Source organism: Primulina tabacum, chromosome 6 (assembly GCF_025594145.1).
Source record: "Primulina tabacum isolate GXHZ01 chromosome 6, ASM2559414v2, whole genome shotgun sequence".
In the NCBI taxonomy this organism is placed as follows: domain Eukaryota; kingdom Viridiplantae; phylum Streptophyta; class Magnoliopsida; order Lamiales; family Gesneriaceae; genus Primulina; species Primulina tabacum.
Genome location: NC_134555.1, coordinates 1,460,165 through 1,479,441, shown reverse-complemented (window position 1 = coordinate 1,479,441; position 19,277 = coordinate 1,460,165). Strand labels below are relative to the sequence as shown.

Below are 19,277 nucleotides of genomic sequence, written 5' to 3'. Positions count from 1 at the left end.
ACATTAGGATGACTTATTAATGTCATTTTATTTTTCAAAAAAAAAAAACATATGTCATCACTCATCATGAATAAGATTAAATATTTATTTTGACCTACAAAATACATATTTTGGAGTTCCAAATGCTTGATTTGACTCTATAAATACTCCAAATGTGTAAGAAAATATTTGATCTTCTAGCTATCACAATACATTCAATAATTGTTGGTCTTTTCATTGGAAATGCATTAATATGACTTATTCATGTCATCTAATTTTTGAAAAAATACAGTTTTTAACTCATTGTTGAATTAGAAAAAAGTACTTATTTTGATCGATCAAATACCTATTTTGGGGTTCAAATATTTGATTTGGTTATTTGAATACTTCAAATGTGTAAGAAAATAATTAAGTTTCAAGTAATATTAAGTGACTTTTGATGGTGTCATTTGTGAAGTTAAAATGTGATACTTAAATTGGTACAAAGAGTATGTAATTAGAGTCTATAAATAAATGATTTTACCCCTTAAATACTCATATCCAATTATTTGAGGATGCCAAAATATAATTTGAAGTTAATATTAAGTGACATCGATGATGAAATTCGTGAAGTAAAAATGTGATACTTAATTAATACAAATAATACATAATTCGAGTCCACAAATACTTGATTTTACCTTCTAAATACTCAAATTCGATTGAGTATGTCAAAATATATAGTTCGAAGATAACATTGAATGTTCTTTGATGATGAGATTTGTGAATAAAAAACGTGCTACCTAAATTGATACAAATAGTACCTAATTTGATTTCACATATACTTGATTTACTCTTTTAAGACTCAATTTTGATATTTTTGAATATAAAAAAATATAGTTTCAAGTAATATTGAGTTACTTTTGATGTGTCATTTGTGAAGTTAAAATATGATACCTAAATTAGTACAAAAAGTATCTAATTCGAGTATATCAATATTTAATTTTACTCCCTAAATGAGAAGTACTTAATTTGATTTTGCAAATACTTGATTTCGTAAATGAGATACTCACAATATATATTAAAATACTGAATATTCGAATAAGAAACGTAAGTTCACCAAGTGTTGGTATTTTTACGGAAGATACATTTGGATGACATATTCATCTCATTTAATATATATATATATATATATATATATATTTATATATTTAAAAAAACAAATTCTCAACTAAGCATGAAAATTTTAAAGTACTTATTTTTACTTGAAAAGTACTTAATTTGAGTTTGCAAATACTTGATTTCGTAAATGAGATACTCACAATATATATTAAAATATTGTATATTCGAATAGACAACATAAGTTCACCAAGTATTGATATTTCTATGGAATAAGCATTTGGATGACAAATTTATCTCATTTAATATTTTTTTTGTAAAAGAAAAAACAAATTCCCAACTAAGCATAGTAAATTTTAAAGTACTTATTTTATTTGAGAAGTACCTAATTTGAAATTGCAAATATTTGATTTGGTACATGAAATACTCATAATATGTAATAGAATACTGGATATTTGAATATGAAACGTAAGCTCACCAAGTGTTTATTTTTCCTTGGAAGATGCATTTAGATGACATATTCATCTCATTTATATTTTTTTTGTAAAAACAAAAAAACAAATTCTCAACTAAATATTTAAATTTTAAAATACTAAGTTTTACTTGAGAAGTATCTAATTTGAGTTTGTAAATAACTGATATCTTGAATGAGATACTCAAAATATGTATTAAAATACTAGATATTCCAATAGGCAACGTAAGTTAACCAAGTGTTGTTTTTTCCATGGAAGATGCATTGATACGAATAGTATCTAAATTGGTGAAGTTAAAATATGATAGCTAAATTAGTACAAAGAATATCTAATGCGAGTTCGCAAATACTTGATTTTACTCTCTAAATACTTATATCCAACTATTTTGGGATGTCAAAATATATAATTTGAAGTTAATATTGCTTGGTCCTTGATAATGACATTCGTGAAGTAAAAATATGATATCTAAATTAATACAGATAATACCTAATACGAGTCCACAAATACTTGATTTTACCATTTAAATACTCAAATTCGATTATTTGATGATGTCAAAATATATAATTTGAAGTCAATATTGAGTGACCTTTGATGATGAGATCCGTGAAATAAAAATGTGATACCTAAATTGTTAAAAGTATTACATAATTAGATTCAACTGATAATTGATTTTATCATTTAAAAACTCAAATTTGATAATAAGTATAATAAAAGAATATTGATACATATAATGAATGATTACCAATAAATATTATGAATGAATACTAATGAGGATGATATCAAATGAAGTATTATTACCTTGTCATTTAATGAATATCAAAAAGTATTGTAAATGAATATTAATGATATTATAAATTAATCATCATAAATATAAAGAAAACAATACTAATAAGTATAATGAATAATTACCTAATAAGTATTATGTCAAATAAGAATAATTGTCAATAAGTCATTCAATGAATATCAAAAGTATTGTAAATTAATATTGATGAGTATTTTATAAATCATTAATCCAAAAATCGATATAAACATGCTTAAAATGCAAATTTCAAGCTCATTTACGAACTATGTTCATAATGCATCTCCCAATTAGTCGATAATGAATAATAAACTATGTTTATTTATTTAAATGACATGAATAAGTATCCTAATGAATTTTCAATGGAAAGATTGTATATTCGAATATCCAGTACTTTAATGCATATTGTGAGTATCTCATTTACGAAATCAAGTATTTGCAAACTCAAATTAGATATTTCTCAAGTAAACTAAGTACTTTAAAATTTTCATGCTTATTTGAGAGTATTTTTTTTACCAAAAAAATATTAAATAAGGTGAATATGCAATCCAAATGCATCTTTCATGGAAAGACCAATACTTGATGAACTTACGTTGCATATTCGAATATCAAGTAGTCTATTTACATATTATGAGTATCTCGTGTACCAAATCAAGTATTTGCAATATGATATTAGGTACTTCTCAAGTAAAAATAAGTACTTTTAAATATCCATGCTTATTTGAGAATTTGTTTTTTTTACAAAAAAATTTAATGAGATGAATATGTCATCCAAATGCTATATTCTATAGAAAGACCAACACTTTGTGAACTTACGTTTCATATTCGAATATCTAGTATTCTATTACATATAATGAGTATCTCATGTACCAAATCAAGTATTTGCAATATGAAATTATGTACTTCTCAAGTAAAACTAAGTACTTTAAAATTTTCATGCTTATTTGGGAATTTGTTTTTTTTTTTTACAAAAAATATATTAAATGAGGTAAATATGTCATCCAAACGAATCTTCCGTGGAAAGCAAACACTTGGTTAATTTACGTTGGATATTTGAATATCCAGTATTCTATTAGATATTATGAATATCTCATGTACCAAATCGAGTATTTGCAAACTCAAATTAGGTACTTTTCATCCAAATGCATATTCCCCATGAAAATACCAACACTTGGAGAATTTACTCTGCCTATTCGAATACATATTGTGAGTATCTCATTTACGAAATCAAGTATTTGCCAACTCAAATTAGGTAATTATCAAGTAAAACTAAGTACTTTAAAATGTTCATGTTTATTTTAGATTAGATTTTTTTTTTACAAAAAATATATTAAATGAGATGAATATATCATCCAAATGCATCTTCCATGAAAGGTCAACATTTGGTGAACTTACGTTGCATCTTTGAATATCCAATATTTTATGACATATTATGAGTATCTCATATATCAAATCAAGTATTTACAAACACAAATTAGGTATTTCTCATCCAAATGCATATTCCATTGAAATACCAACACTTGGAGAACTTACGTTGCATATTCAATATATAATATTTTAATACATATTGTGAGTATCTCATTTACGAAATCAAGTATTTGCCAACTCAAATTAGGTACTTCTCAAGTAATACTAAGTACTTTAAAATTTTCATGCTTATTTGAGAATTTGTTTTTTTTTTTACAAAAAAATATATTAAATGAGATGAATATGTCATCCAAATGCATTTTCTATTGAAATACCAATACTTGGTGAATTTACAGTTGTCTATTCGAATATCCAGTATTTTAATACATATTGTAAGTATCTCATTTACGAAATCAAGTATTTGCAAACTCAAAATAGGTATTTCTCAAGTAAAACTAAGTATTTTAAAATTTACACTGCTTAGTTGAGAATTTATTTTTCTTACAAAAAAATATTAAATGAGATAAATATATCATCCAAATACACCTTTCATGAAAATGCAAACAATGACTGAATTTATGGTGATCTTCGTATTTTCTTACACATTTGAAGTATTTAAAGAGCCAGATCAAGTATCTGGAACTTCAAAATAGATACTTTATATGTCAAAATAAGTACTTAATCTTATTTAATGATGAGTGAACAACTATATTTTTTTAAAAATAAAATGACATGAATAAGTCATCATAATGCATTTTTAATGAAAAACCAACAATGGCTGAATTTATTGTTATTGCTCGAAAATATAATATTTTTTTACACATTTTGAGTATTCAAATAACAAAATCAAGTATCTGAAACCCCATAATAGGTACTAATATTTTGGTAGATGGAAAACACACAATTAATTTGGTGGATAAAATTATATATTTATTTAAATAATAAAAGGGCAAAAATGTAAATTTATCTCCGTAAGGAGCTAAAACTAAGTTTGTAGAGTTGTGGATATTGATTTGTAAAAAAAATCATCTATGTACTGAATTTTAAACCAAAAATATACAGAGTTATTTTTTTGAAATTTGCCTATTAAACTGAACCTAAAACATGGGTATTATTATATATCAATATTATATATCAAGAACGGATAACGATCCAAATCCAAACCACTCTCTCGTTTGACCTGAGTGTGGATGTTATGTGACTAATTCAAACAAAGACCACGACTTTCTGACCTTGTCATAATCTTCTCTCAAACAAAGTTCCAGTATTAAATTGCCGCCTTCACACTTGGCCTTCAATTTTGTGCTGTCTATGGTCCTCACTTGCCGTTTATATATGTGAATGCAAACGATATTTCTCCCCTCCCATTTTTGAGTGGATTTAAGTCTAGTCCCTGTAATATTATGTTGCCTTCAATTATTTATTTGTTTACTCAATAATAAGACTTTGGTGAGTTCTTGCGGCTAGAAGTATTCTCTTCAGCAGTCGTTCAAGATTGGATTTTTACTGGGTTGTTTAAAAGACTGAGGATAAATATGAGTCCCTGGTTTCATATTACGGAGGTAAAGTACTTGATATATATATCATTTCTTTGAATTTAATTTGGATTCTTGAATTTATCGTGTGATTTGGATAGAAAATGTAAGAGTGCCTAGATTAGAAATCATGGAAATAGTTTGTTTTTGTAATCAGCCTAAACGTAAGACTCGTTTTTTTATGTAGTATTGCTGATTTGTATAAAACTAAATTCACTGTTTGTTGATGCTATTGGACAATCCAGTGGTTCCTTTATCAAGACTTACGATTGTGTATGATTGATCCCACATAGTATTGGGTCTTATGTCTCCACCACCTCGTGTTGGATATCCGATTTTCACTAGGATCGAGCTACCCCGTGTACTAACAAACGTAAAGAAACCGAGCCGACCGTGTATGATCGTTAGTCATGGTAAATGGTAATGTAAATTTATTTCACCGTATGAAATTGGGTGTTTGGGGATTTGCTGCTGTTTGTATTCGATTACAAGTAAAATTCTTTGTCGCTGTTTCCTTTTTAACAGGTGAGATAGAGAATCTGTATAAAAGTTACTGAAATTATTGTTATGTGAACTGTTGTATTGTCAATGATATTGCCTCAAGATTTTTCCTTTCCGATACCTTCTTAACTCATTTGTTGCGTTTTTATCATTTTTGCCCTTTGTAGCTTGAACCAGTGGCAAGCCCATGGTTTCATATTTGTTCAAGTCAACTATGATGTGTGTGGAGATTCGTTTGTTTGATGTGATTGTGTTTGTCAACACTTCACACTTCAGTTTAAAGAATCATGAATACTACTTTATTAAAATTTTGAGTCGCTCTGTCATATTTTTCGGGGTAAGTTACCGATGTTTTGGTGATGTCGTGATGATTTCTTCAAGAAGGTTCTCTTCTTCTTTTTTCGCAGATGGATTTGTTTAATCCGTTGAAATGTTTCCAATTTCACAATGAAGAGAAGAAGGGAGAGGAAAAGATCACAGCACCAAATTCAGCATTGTCCTCATTTACTGATCAAGAAATGAGGCAATCAGGATCTGAAGTTAATTCTCAGAATTTATCAGATACAAGTACCGAGTCAAGAGGACGAAGCCAAATCCTAAATTTGTATGATAGACCTAGTAATCTCCGAGTTTTTACCTTTTCAGAGATAAAACAAGCGACAAAAAGCTTCAGTCGAACTACCAAACTTGGTGAGGGTGGATTTGGATGCGTTTTTAAAGGTGTGATCAAGAATTCAGAGAATCCATCTGAAAAAATTCAGGTGGCTGTGAAACAACTTGGTAAACGAGGACTGCAGGTAGATTCTCTTTCATGCTTTCCTTGTTTTCAAGATTTCTCCATTTCTTTCCGTATCATTGTTATGTCATGTGTCATGAGCTCAAGCTTTTGGTATAAAGTTTTGTTTGACATGGTATTAGAATTTAGAAATAGGTGGTGACAAGTTCAAGACCGGTGCAATGCAATCCGTTTATGTTTGTCTTGACTGCTTATTTTTGGGCCTTTATTGTCCGACATTGCTCGCATGTATAAATTGTGTCTTAATTTCGTGCATATATTCCAGGGTCAGGCACACGTGAGGGGTTTGTTAAAACAGAAAACTGTTGTTGTGCCGATTCCCATGAATTGAGCTAAAGTGGTTCCAAGACATTAATTCTTGTTTGTCTTAAATATAGAAATAAGTTTTATAAAAAACAGAATAGAGAAATTAGATATGAGTGTCTTGCACAGGTGCCTCTAATTTAGAAAGTTGAGCTAAAAAAAATTTGTGAAACAGTTTCTTAATGGTGAGCGGAACCTTCTGTGTAATTTCAGGGTCACAAAGAATGGGTGACAGAAGTTAATGTTCTTGGTATTGTTGAGCATCCAAAGCTCGTGAAACTCGTAGGCTACTGCGCGGAGGATGATGAAAGAGGTATTCAAAGGCTTCTCATTTATGAGTACATGACAAACGGGAGCGTGGAAGACCATCTGTCAGCTAGGTCGGTCACGCCACTTTCCTGGGATATGAGGCTTAAGATAGCTCTAGATGCTGCCCGTGGTTTAGCTTACCTGCATGAAGAAATGGATTTTCAGGTCAACTTTTATGGCAACTCCCTATCTTCCATTCTGTCATTCGACCATAGGGCCTTTTTTTGTATATTCAGATGGTTAGAGCTTGAATATATCATTCTATTTGTAACATGGATGCAAAGACTGGGTTTTTTTCTTTTCTTTTTTCTTTTTTATGTTCAGATCATCTTCCGAGATTTCAAATCTTCAAATATTCTCCTGGATGAGCAGTGGAATGCTAAGCTGTCAGACTTCGGATTGGCTAGGTTGGGCCCTTCGGAAGGACTAACTCACATATCAACTGCGGTAAGCTCGATGATACAGTGCTGTTGACTCCTACATCTTTGCCTTTTGGGAGAAGTATAACAATAGTTGGTATAATTTTGTGAAAATCCAAAAATCTAGAGAAAATAATCCCGGTTTGAAAGGGAGAATTTCACTATAGATGTGTAGAGTCGTTACAGTCACGCTTGATAAATACTTTCTCAATATCAGGTTGTGGGGACCGTGGGATATGCCGCTCCCGAATACATTCAAACTGGTCGTCTCACATCAAAGAGTGATGTATGGAGCTATGGTGTCTTCCTTTACGAACTAATAACAGGCAGACGCCCATTGGATAGAAACCGTCCCAGAAGTGAGCAGAAGCTTTTAGAATGGGTAAAACCATATCTATCTGATCCTAGGAAGTTTCAGAAGATAATAGATCCAAGAATTGAAGAGAAAGATATTATTAAATCAGCCCACAAACTCTCACTTGTGGCCAACCGTTGCTTGTCCAGACTTGCAAAAACAAGGCCCAAAATGAGTGAAGTTGTGGAAATGGTGAATCAAGTTCTGGAGGCATCGATAGGTACAGGCAATGCGGAACCCTCTTTGAAGAGTAAAGAGTTGTCGAAAAGTTATGAAGAAGAACGGGAAGATAAAAGTAAAAGGAGGATCTTGGATATGAAAATCGGTGATGGTGGATGGCTAGTCCGTGTGTGGTCGCAAAAGGCCGTTAAAAGTTGTTGATAAATTGTGACCTGGGATTATAGATTCGATATTTTAGAAGCAATTCTCGTGTGAATATTCTGCAAGAAACAAAGGTTGCACGCATGCTTTGATCACGGGATGAAGATGAATCCCATCTAAATTTCTGCAAAATTGCGACTACTAGAGATTCCGGTCCGCTCCTGTCTCCAATGTACAAGGAAATAAGAGAGAACAAATAGCTGCAGAGGAGTTTCTAGCCTTTGAAACAAGATTAATAGCTTGTTTGATATTCACTGAAACCAGATTTTTTTTTCTTCTGATTGTTGTATGTAGATTACAGATGCCTGGATCGGTAATCAATGGTGTACAAGTTTGTAACTGAACTGGGATAGCCTTTGTATTCGAGACTTACTAGTTTGGATCTCAAGAACAAATGATTTCAACCCATAACAACAATTCGGTTTCATTTGTTCTTGATAATTCTGAGCGGATCTCAAACCCTCTCGATGATCGACCACTTTAACTCTCAATATTTTGTCTGAAATCGAAGTTCCTGGATCAAATGCAAGGACCACATATCGCACGCTCATAAACCTCGCCGGAGGGAAATTTGTTGGAAAAAATGGGTTTTGAGGTCATTGCTAATATTAATTGAATTTCAATCACAACATAAAAATAGAATATTAATATAAAAATACAATATTAATAATATTAATATATTATAGTTGAGTGAAGGAGGTGGAGACAAAGCACGGATGCTCATCACGTTGGAGAATCCGTGCTTTGTATGCACGGATGCTAGTCAAAGCACTAATAATACTCCACCCATTCTAATATGTGCTTTTCGTAAGCATATATTAAAGTAATTTTGCAAATTAATTTTATTTTGAAATATTTTGAAATAATTTTTTATTTTTAAATTAATAATAAAAAAAAGCTTTTCGGTAAGCGTCAAGGACGTGAAACAAAGTTTGACCAATTTTTTTTTTAAAAAAATTATAAAATTATTTATTGGTTGTATAAATAAATATATAATAATATCTCAATCGACAATAGTTCACTTTAATATTAAAATTTAAAATTCTTTCATGAATATAAATATTGAGGCATTGGAAGGATGAATCACGAAGTTGCAACATATTTAATTTTACGTGGAATTTCAAAAAAGAAGAAAGAAAGCGAAAAAAAAAAAAAAAGGTTCAGTGCGTACACAGTGTAAACCATTCAAGAGACATCTAGTGCATCACACCCACAAAAACATTAACAAAATCAAACAATAATAAATAATACTATATTTTTTCTCGAATTTGATTGCTGTTTTTTTTAATAAAAAAAAACTTTTTGTATAGATTTATTAAATTTCATATATGGATCAATTTTTAATAATACAGCTAAATAATTTATAACTAAAACAACTAATAAGACAATGAAAGACAGTTAGGAGGGGAGGCGTGGTGTTTGGGTTATCCGCAAACGATATATACGAGACAAAAATAGATATTTATATTTTTAAAATTTCGATTGTAATCATATGATATAAATTTGAATATAATTAAATATCATGTTAAAAATTTGTATTTTAATTAACCACAAATGACACGAATTATTATTTATATTATTAAACATAAATCATGATTATTGACAGTATTTGGAGTTGCTGGTATTTGAACATTTGGTTTGCAAGTTGCAGGAAATATTTTGAATCGAAAGAATTTAAATAAATAAATAAATCAATATAATATTTATTTCCTGCAATTGTTTATTTGTCGTGCAGATTCGCCGCCGAATAGGGATAAAAAATTTGCTGAATTCCATGCCAAGTTCATATGATTGTATTTTTGACTCGTGAAACGAAATATTATTTGTTTATTTTGGAGAAATTTAATAAGTTCAGAAAATTCAATATACTTTGTCCACACGTTTGGAGCCACCGACGTCGACCTGCAGAATCCATATTTAGCGCCGATAATGTATTAATTTGTTATTTTCAATGAAATTTATAGATTGTTTCATGTCGCATGTTTCAACGTAAAAATATATCATAAAAATTTCCCTCAAAAAATTATTATATATTCGATAATTTTTATCAATTAAAACATGTACTTGTTGCTTTGTGAGACGAATATTTTATTTGAGTCATCCATGAAAAATATTATTTTTTATGTTATGAATATTACTTTTTATTGTGAATATCGGTAAGATTGACCAATTTCATGTAGTTATTGTTATTTTCGGACAAAACAAATGAATAGAAGACTCTTGAAAAAGGACAAATTTGCTCAAAGATTGGTAGATGTCCTAAATTGAGGAAATTCTCCAAAGCGTAAAAATAATACGCAAACCATTCAAGAAAAAAAAAACTGCCTAAAGTAAAGGGAGAGAGGCAGGCAATGTGTGTAAACAATGTAAGAGCATACAAATGGGCATTCCGCAAACAAGTTACACTCCCATTTCGCATCAACTTGTCTGATCTTTGACAATTGTATATAAACCCCCTTAAATTCCGACCCTCTATTTTCTCCTCTTTCCAATTGGTTCTGCTAACTCTATCTCAATTGTAGCTTCTCGTACGTCATTGCTATTGTTCGGTTGTGATTCCTTGTTGCTGCACGTTGATTGATTGAAGCTCAGAGGTGATTTTTTCTTCTCTTTTCTTTTTTTTGATTGATTGTTGTGCATTGAGTGATCTCCTGTTTTTGTTGTGTTTGATTTTTCAATTTAGATTTGGAATTGCTTTGTTCTGAAGTTTTGGAATTTTCTCGGTTATGCTTTTGTTTTATTTCTATTTAATGTGCTTGGATGTGACGACGGCAGCTTAAATGAATTTAAAATTCTCTAAATTCTTGTTTAGATTTTCTAAGACAAATTTTTTATCTTTTGATTTGTCGTTTCTGAGATCAAAAGAATTGGTTTTGGGGACATCTAATTTATATGCGGGAATGAGGCTGATTTTGCATGTTGTGGACACGGGCAGTTATGCTGATTGATTTCAACTTTTTACATGGGAGGTTTGTTTTTGAAGTTTCTTATTGGTAGGAAAATGAAATTGATGTATAAAAAATTGGTTGGATCTGTGTTTGGGTAATTGGGAGATGGAAAATTAATGTATGCAAGTTTTTCTTCTTCGTTTTTTTCGGAACATGGTTGGTTCCACGATGTTAAGATAAATACTATTTCATACTTTAAAAGTCAACCTTTATGTCTATACCCAGGCACCCTTTTCGTTCTGGAATTGTCAGCAGAAATTTTTTATACTTGTTGGTTACCTCTAAGCTAGTCTACGTTGATTGGATAAGAAAATGAGCTTTGGGCTTCTTTTCTAAAGAATGATATGCGAGCGCTTTGGGGACTTAGAAATTGAAGGAAAAATTATGGCATTAAAAGTTTTGAAGAAACATTCACCAGGGCCTTAAATTGACAGAAAGTTGATGTTGTGCACATTTTCATAGGTTATACGTGATTTCACTCCTTGAACATCATGTCTATCTTGTAAGGACATTTATTAGTCACGGATAACCAAACATTGTGGGTGATCATTTGAATATATGTTGTTTTTGAAAATTGTAATGAAAAATAAACTTCCACAACCTCAAGATTTCTCAGAAACAATCAAGAATCGTAGAAACAAGAATTATAGCGATTAGCAGCCAAGCATATATCAATTGCTAAAGACAAAGAACTCAAGGATTTATAGTGGTTCGTCTTTCACTTTGCACTCGGAGCAAAGCTTTTATTGACGACCAAAGAGAGCAGAACAAGTTTATGGGCATGAAGTAAACACGAAGAAGACGATCACCAGCTAACAGAACTATTGGGTGATTATATACAAGACTACATATAACCAGCCCACTAATCCCTTTAGCTCAGCCCATCAGCATGTTATTTTTCTGCAGTGATCTCATCTCATCATCCGTAGCAAGTTTCCAAAGGTAATTTGTGTCATTACTCATGGCTTCATTGTAGGTTCTTGGTTAATTACTCATAAAGTTTTCTGCCATCATAAGAGCATAGATAGTAACTTCATCATATCCAAACTTGTTAGGAGGCCTTGTATTTATTCTTTGTCTATCCCTTGCTAGCTGATAATGGCTTAGATCTTCTTGGTCGTTACTCTCTTCTTCTTCAATTTGAGCTTGTGTTGCCTCTTTCTTTATAGTAGATGTAATTTCCACCTTATTTCCAGATCTTTCATGATTGTACTTATTTTCAATTGTACCTCTGTCATTTTTCGTAACAATTTGAGCAGGCTTTTCATTCAATATCTCTTGTTCACTAAAGATTACATCCCTGCTTGTGTGAGTTTAGATTTGACTCCATCCTTGGCCCAACATCTATATCCTTTGGTTCCATCAAGATATCCCAAGAATATACACTTCTTGGATCTTGGTTCAAGCTTTCCCTCATTCACATGCACATAAACTGGACAACCAAAGATCCTCATATTAGATTAATCAGTTTTCCTTTTAGACCACACCTCCTCGGGTGTTTCGAAACTTAGAGCAGTTGATGGTGACCTGTTGATCAAATAGACTGCTGTAGAGAGTCTCTCCCCAAAAATTATTTCCTAAGTTTGCAAACTTTAGCATACACCGGACTCTTTCCAAGATGGTTATATTCATCCTTTCCGCAATGCCATTTTGTTGAGGAGTGTATTCGACTGTCCAGTGTCTTGCAATGCCTTGATCCTTGCAATATTCTGTGAATTCCTCACTGAGGTATTCAAGTCCATTGTCAGTCTGAAGTCTTTTGATTCTCTTTCCTGTTTTGTTTTCTATTAGAGCTTTCCACTGTCTAAAGGTTTTGAAGGCTTCACTTTTCTGTTTCAGGACATATAGCCACATTTTCCTTGAGTAATCATCAATGAATGTGATTAAGTATTTGGCTCCACCTAGTGTATTGACAGTTGCAGACCCCCAAATATCTGAATGTATGTAGTCTACTGTCTCTTTAGTTGTGTGTTTGGCAACATCGAATTTCACTCTAGTTTGTTTCCCAAGCACACAGTGCTCACAGAATCTCGGGCTATCAATTTCATCACTTCGAAAGGCACCTTGTTTCTTCAATTCATCTATACTTCTTTGGCTCACATGGCCTAGCCTTAAGTGTCATAACCTGGTCATATCAGGTTGAGTCTCTGTGGCTAAGCTTGAGGATGTAAAAATTGTGTTTCCCTGTAACACATATAGGCCATTTTGTTTGATTCCTTGCATGATAACCAACGCCCCAGAGCTTACTTTCATTACTCCAACTTCTGCCTTGTAAGAATAACCTTTGGCATCTAGACTTCCAAGTGATATCGGATTTCTCTCAGTCCAGGAACATATCGCACATCAGTAAGTGTTTTACATATACCATCTATCTTTCTGATCTTTATTGATCCAATTCCAGCAATGGTACACTCTGCATCATTTCTCATTACCACTTTACCTCCTTCATAATTATCTAGTTGCTCAAACCAGTCCTTGCTTGGAATTATGTAATATGTGCAACCTATAATATCCAATCCCTTTCATCGTGGGATGTCGAGACTGTTAACGCTCAGAACTTTCATACCAATCAGAGATCATTGCTTGATCATTTGGCTCGTTTTCCTTTGCTTTTCCTTTGAATTTCCTCTCGGAACAGTCTCGCTTGAAGGGCCCTTCTTTGTGGCAATGAAAGCACTTCAATCTTGTTCGAGATTTTGATCTAGTTCTACTCATTTTTCTGTAGGTTTTACATTCTTTTCTGGCATTCTTCGCATTATCAACCCTTCGCCATCTTCATCATTCTTTCCTTCTTTTCTTGACTTTCTTTGGCTTTAATGGCAGTCACCACCTCATCTTGTCTCTTGAGAATTTCATTGTGTCAACAGATCGTATAAGATTAGGGTAAAGAATTCATGATCAATACCGCTTTGTCCTCATCTTCGATGTTGATTTCAAGATTCTCCAGGGCGATAATGATCTTATTAAATTCATCAAGGTTGTCTTCAATGGATTTTTCTTCCATCATCTTGAACCGAATAATTGTCCTTTGAGATGTATTCGATTGTAAAGAGTGTTCGTCATGTACAGTTGTTCTAATTTTACCCATACACCTGCTGCGCTGGTTTCTTTATCTACTTCACGTAGGACACGGTCACTTAGATGCAGAATGAGAGTGTTGTACGCTTGCTCCAAGATTTCTGCCTTTTGATCGGGTGTGAGAGTTGTTGACATATGTTTTTCCCCTTCAAGAGCTTTGGCAACTTTCATTTGTACCAAAATTGCCTTCAACCTCTTCCGCCATATCGAGAAATCCGTTTTTCCGTCAAATATCTCAATCTCGGCGTGAGTGTTTCCCGTTCTTGATAATATTACCACCGAGAAGCACCAAGAACCTGGCTCTGATACCAGTTTGTTATGAAAAATAAACTTCCACAACCTCAAGATTTCTCAGAAACAATCAAGAATCATAGAAACAAGAATTATAGCGATTAGCAGCCAAGCATATATCAATTGCTAAAGACAAAGAACTCAAGGGTTTATAGTGGTTCGGCTTTAATGCCTACATCCACTTTGAACTCGGAGCAAAGCTTTTATTGACGACCAAAGAGAGCAGAACAAGTTTATAGGTTTGAAGTAAACACGAAGAACATGATCACCAGCTAACAGAACTATTGGGTGATTATATACAAGACTACATAATCTAATAACCAGCCCACTAATCCCTTTAGCCAAGCCCATTAGCATGTATCTAAATAGGCCCCATAACTCCTCCTCCTTGACTCACATATTGGGCTTATTCTTTTTCATTGTCTTGACGTTGGAATATATCGATCAATGCTCAACAAAAATGATATACGTGTTGAAAGTATATTGTCAATACTAGTCACCATTACTATTAAGCGTAGCACCTGCAAAATATGAACTTTCCAAGTTCAGAAGCATATATAAACTTGGTGTTTGAATGTTTGACCTACTTGACGGATGTAACTCATCTGAACATTTTTGTGGTTGTGAATAAAATAGGATAAGGGAATTTTTAGGTTCATATATGCACTATACATTTATATGTTTTTGGAAAATATAGTAGCTGGAAATTAAATTGGATTGGTATGTAATTGAATTCTCTAGTAATGTCTTAAGATTTGTACTCTATGGCATAATTATTTTTATTCTATGACCTCATTTTTCTACCAATGAATATGCCAGAATTGAACACAAGAAACTGATTATCTTCACCTTTAAAAAAATTTGTTGATAGTCGACAGATACCTATCTCATTTTCTTCAAAGATGGTGATTTGTTGAGCATTTACTTGTTGAGGTTGACATGTTGTTTCTTAACCCAATAAATCGTTTTTTGTTTGGCTGGCAGGTGTTTCAAGGCAAACTTACTGGCTGTAGATATTGACATTGTTAATAAATAGGGCCACTGCTGTTGGCAAGCTCTGACAAAATAGGGAATAATTATGTATGAGCCGGAATCAGATGCTGCTCCTTGGAGTTTTTTCAATGTGGACCAAATATTCAGTAATAATTACTATGGTGATAGTACTCGACATGATTTAAGAATTTGTCACGAACAGTATGTTAGAGATAGTCATTGTGATCCAGAGTATGTCAGCATTGACAACGACGAGATTATTGCGCATGCTCTTTTCCAAGAAGAATTTTCACGGTTATCAATTTCAGAATCTCCCGAATTGTCACATTCTGGTGAAGAATATTCACAAAACTCTAGCGTTGTCCCAAACTGGCATGACTCTTCAAATAATTATTTTCTTGGTACGCTATCGCTCTTTTTGATTCCTGTTTTTCTCCCTATACAAAGGACCTGATGGTATCATTGTAAGTGCCTGATAAAACCTGCAAAATTTGTAGGCCATGAGGGTGGCCCATACGAGAATGGTGATGTGGGCAGTATATGTTCCAGCCCCGGTGATAGATCTTGTGGTGGTGATGATTCTTCTTATAATTTGGAAATAGCAGATGAGTTTGAAATTGATGGGGAAGTCGAAAAGAGGTTGTACCAGATGTTTCCTGTTCCTGTACGTATAATTCCCATAAGTCCTCTCTCACGTGGGAGTCATCACTGTGGCGTATCACATTGGTCGACAGATCAATGCCCCGAACTGTGAATTTCCTAAAATATCTATCATTTTTAGGTCTTTGATTCTGTCTAGAAAACTTGAACTTTGAAATACTAGCCATCAAACTCTTTTAGTTCATCAAACTCTTTTAGTTTTGTGTGCTTGACACAAGATTCTAATCCTTAGAAAATGTTATAACCGAAGGAAATAAGTGTATGATCGATTTCATGCAGCATGTTCCTAGAATTAATGGAGAAATACCTTCAGTTGACGAAGCGACTTCTGATCATCAAAGGCTACTAGACAGGTACGTCAGTTCCCTATTGTTGTTTCCTGCACATATTTAGCTGCTAATCGTGATTTTTTATACAAGTCCATTGTCAATAATCTTCCTCTATGTCTATGCGTACATATGTGTGTCTGTGAATATCTTGACTTATCCTTCCTTACCTATGTGCCCCAGTTCATTTTAGCTGATTTGAATTGATTTTTTTTATTCATGTATAATTTCCCTTTGGAACTGCTAAAACCCACTATTTGTATCTTTCTAACCTAGCTAAGCTAAGTTTTCAGCCATATAGAGAGTTGTGCTAGGCTCAGTCATAAGAATTAAGAATATTGCTTCTCATCAAGCTTTATTAAGCATGATGCCGTTGTTCCTTTTATCTTAAATTCTCCTTTCTTCTAACACTGAAACAATGTTGTGATTAGATCGCTTGTGCACTAGTCCAACTGTGTTTTATTTATGGTGGTTCGATTGAACATCTTGTCTACACCGGATATATTTTGTTGGTTAATCAGTAAGTACGATCGAGATGTAACTTGAAGGTTCTGAATATTTCAGGTTAAAGTTATACGACTTGATTGAGCACAAAGTTCAAGGAGATGGCAACTGTCAGGTTAGTCTATTTGTTTTTAACAATGATTGTGTTTTCTTATAGTATTGTAGTCATATGACATTTTTAGGTATGGTGTAATCTTCCTTTTATGTGATCATAAAATTACAGGGACATAATTATGTTTGCTTTAATATACTCACCTTCTAACTTTTACATATCTACAAATTTCAATGACACTGTTGTATATTATTTGTATTATAAACTAACTCTGCTTCAGTTTTCTTCTGTTTGCTACAGTTTCTTGCTTTATCAGATCAATTCTATCGAACCCCTGAGCACCACAAATTCGTGAGACAGCAAGTTACCTGCCAGGTTATTGTAGCTTTGCTCTTTCTTCCTTTCTCTGGTATTCTTCAAATAATTTTTTTACGTTATTTATCTAAAACTGATGGCTTGCTATGTGTTGATTTGGTATTGTCAGCTTAAAGCTCATCCAGAAATGTACGAGGGGTATGTTCCAATGGATTATGCTGAGTACTTGAAGAGAATATCTGAGTATGATTGAAAAACTTTGCCTTCAAATGTTAACTTCTTAATGCTTCTCTTATGAACATTATTGATGCTTACACTGCTTAATCATTAAATCAGAAGTGGAGAATGGGGTGACCATGTTACGCTGCAGGCAGCTGCGGATTCGGTATAAACATATTTGGAATTTATATTTCAAAGATATGTTTCCTAGAACTGATCTGAAGCAATTTTCCTATTGACAGTATGGTGTCAGAATTCTTGTAGTTACTTCATTCAAGGACACCTGCTACATCGAGATTCTTCCCCAACACCAAAAGTCAAAACGAGGTTACTTTTAAATGATTCTATACATTGTAAATCTTGTGAATTACTTAATCATGATTGCCTCATCCCGATTAATAAAAAGGTCGGATCTCACAACTCTCTTATTCAGCAAAATACTTTGTGTGATGTTGATTTCTATATCCTAAAAATGGTAACATTGAACATCTTGCCTTCCAAAAATAGTCTGCGAGGAGTTCTTTATTTTGTTTGATTTTTCAACTATGTTAATCTGCTTTAACGTCCCATGTCAGTCATTAAACATTTTGGTCATGTCTCGTGCAGTCGTGTATTTGAGCTTCTGGGCTGAGGTGCATTACAATTCAATCTATCCGCAAGGAGGTAATTTCTCTCTTTTTATCTCCTGATTCGATAGAATGCTTCAAACTAGAATGGGGAATAAATGAGGGTTAATTGCATCAACACTCTTTGTAAAAAAAAAACCAAATGTAAATTTAATAGCATTTTAGACCCCGTGTTTTTGAAAATCTGGCATAAAAACCCTAACAGAAGGTAAACGTGTATGAATTTTTATAACATAAGAGTGAAATGTGTTTGAATTTTTTTTTTAAATGAAAGGATTTATTAATCTATTAATATTTTTAGGGGGTTTTATGTATTTTGAACATTTCACCATGGGTTGATGCAATTAGCCCGAATAAATGGCAATCTTTACTCGGTAAATCCAACAAGTTGTTTGCCCGAAATATATTGACTGATACTAGTAATCAGGAGCGCTAGGAGAAACTTGATGAGTTTCAGGGGATACTGTATCTGTTTGTCCCATATATTAGGTCCACCCCGCCTCAAGTTATCAAGTCAATACCGTCGATAGTAGCTCAAATGACTAGCTTTTCATGTTTCTATATCTATGTATATAAATATGCTAATTTCAGAAAAATAATCTTCATTGATCAGATTTGCCACCAGGTGATTTTAAGAGGAAGAAAAAGTGGTGGAACTTCCGAAATCAGCACTAGAAATTATTGATCTTGTGAGTTGTATACCCCGATTCTTTATAGTGCCGCACCCTCGCTTAGGCTGTATATTAATCACAGCGAAGGTCATATTTATTTGTTACTTCATATTTTTGGCGATGCTACCATTCACTCAATTGGAAATGACTTTCTGAAACATGGTTTTTGTTTTCATGCTTGGTTTGTTAAAAGTTACTCCCTACTCCTCAAACCGTCGAGTTTTCGATTTTGGTAGTTCTTG

At 32.7% G+C, this 19,277-nt stretch overlaps 2 protein-coding genes across 6 annotated transcripts; both read left to right on the top strand.

The window, feature by feature from the left end:
• Positions 1-4,922: 4,922 nt before the first annotated feature.
• On the top strand, positions 4,923-8,724 carry LOC142548526 (serine/threonine-protein kinase PCRK1-like). Of its 2 annotated transcripts, none has more exons than XM_075656889.1 (5): positions 4,923-5,315; positions 6,197-6,586; positions 7,102-7,362; positions 7,522-7,644; positions 7,834-8,724. In XM_075656889.1, the coding sequence occupies exons 1-5, from the start codon at positions 5,289-5,291 to the stop codon at positions 8,350-8,352; spliced, it is 1,320 nt and encodes a 439-aa protein (XP_075513004.1). In that variant the 5' UTR covers positions 4,923-5,288; the 3' UTR covers positions 8,353-8,724. The 2 variants fall into 2 exon arrangements, with proteins under 2 accessions (XP_075513004.1, XP_075513005.1); XM_075656890.1 differs by lacking the exon at positions 4,923-5,315 and adding an exon at positions 5,333-5,708.
• Positions 8,725-10,701: 1,977 nt separating this feature from the next.
• On the top strand, positions 10,702-19,238 carry LOC142548525 (OVARIAN TUMOR DOMAIN-containing deubiquitinating enzyme 12-like). 4 transcript variants are annotated; one of them, XM_075656887.1, is made up of 11 exons: positions 10,702-10,880; positions 15,654-16,063; positions 16,160-16,326; positions 16,602-16,675; positions 17,213-17,267; positions 17,505-17,579; positions 17,689-17,762; positions 17,856-17,904; positions 17,981-18,065; positions 18,345-18,401; positions 18,978-19,238. In XM_075656887.1, the coding sequence occupies exons 2-11, from the start codon at positions 15,748-15,750 to the stop codon at positions 19,037-19,039; spliced, it is 1,014 nt and encodes a 337-aa protein (XP_075513002.1). In that variant the 5' UTR covers positions 10,702-10,880; positions 15,654-15,747; the 3' UTR covers positions 19,040-19,238. The 4 variants fall into 4 exon arrangements, with proteins under 4 accessions (XP_075513002.1, XP_075513000.1, XP_075513003.1 ...); XM_075656885.1 differs by having other exon boundaries at positions 10,704-10,946; positions 18,978-19,237; XM_075656888.1 differs by lacking the exon at positions 10,702-10,880 and adding an exon at positions 11,009-11,321.
• The last annotated feature ends 39 nt before the right edge of the window (positions 19,239-19,277 follow it).

Coding starts and splice junctions, on each gene's coding strand:
- LOC142548526 (XM_075656889.1), top strand. CDS start 5,289: ATGAGTCCCTGGTTTCATATTACGGAG. Junction 5,316..6,196: donor CCTGGTTTCATATTACGGAG/GTAAAGTACTTG, acceptor CTTTTTTCGCAG/ATGGATTTGTTTAATCCGTT. Junction 7,363..7,521: donor ATGAAGAAATGGATTTTCAG/GTCAACTTTTAT, acceptor TTTTATGTTCAG/ATCATCTTCCGAGATTTCAA.
- LOC142548525 (XM_075656887.1), top strand. CDS start 15,748: ATGTATGAGCCGGAATCAGATGCTGCTCCTTGGAGTTTTTTCAATGTG. Junction 16,327..16,601: donor ACCAGATGTTTCCTGTTCCT/GTACGTATAATT, acceptor GATTTCATGCAG/CATGTTCCTAGAATTAATGG. Junction 16,676..17,212: donor CATCAAAGGCTACTAGACAG/GTACGTCAGTTC, acceptor TGAATATTTCAG/GTTAAAGTTATACGACTTGA.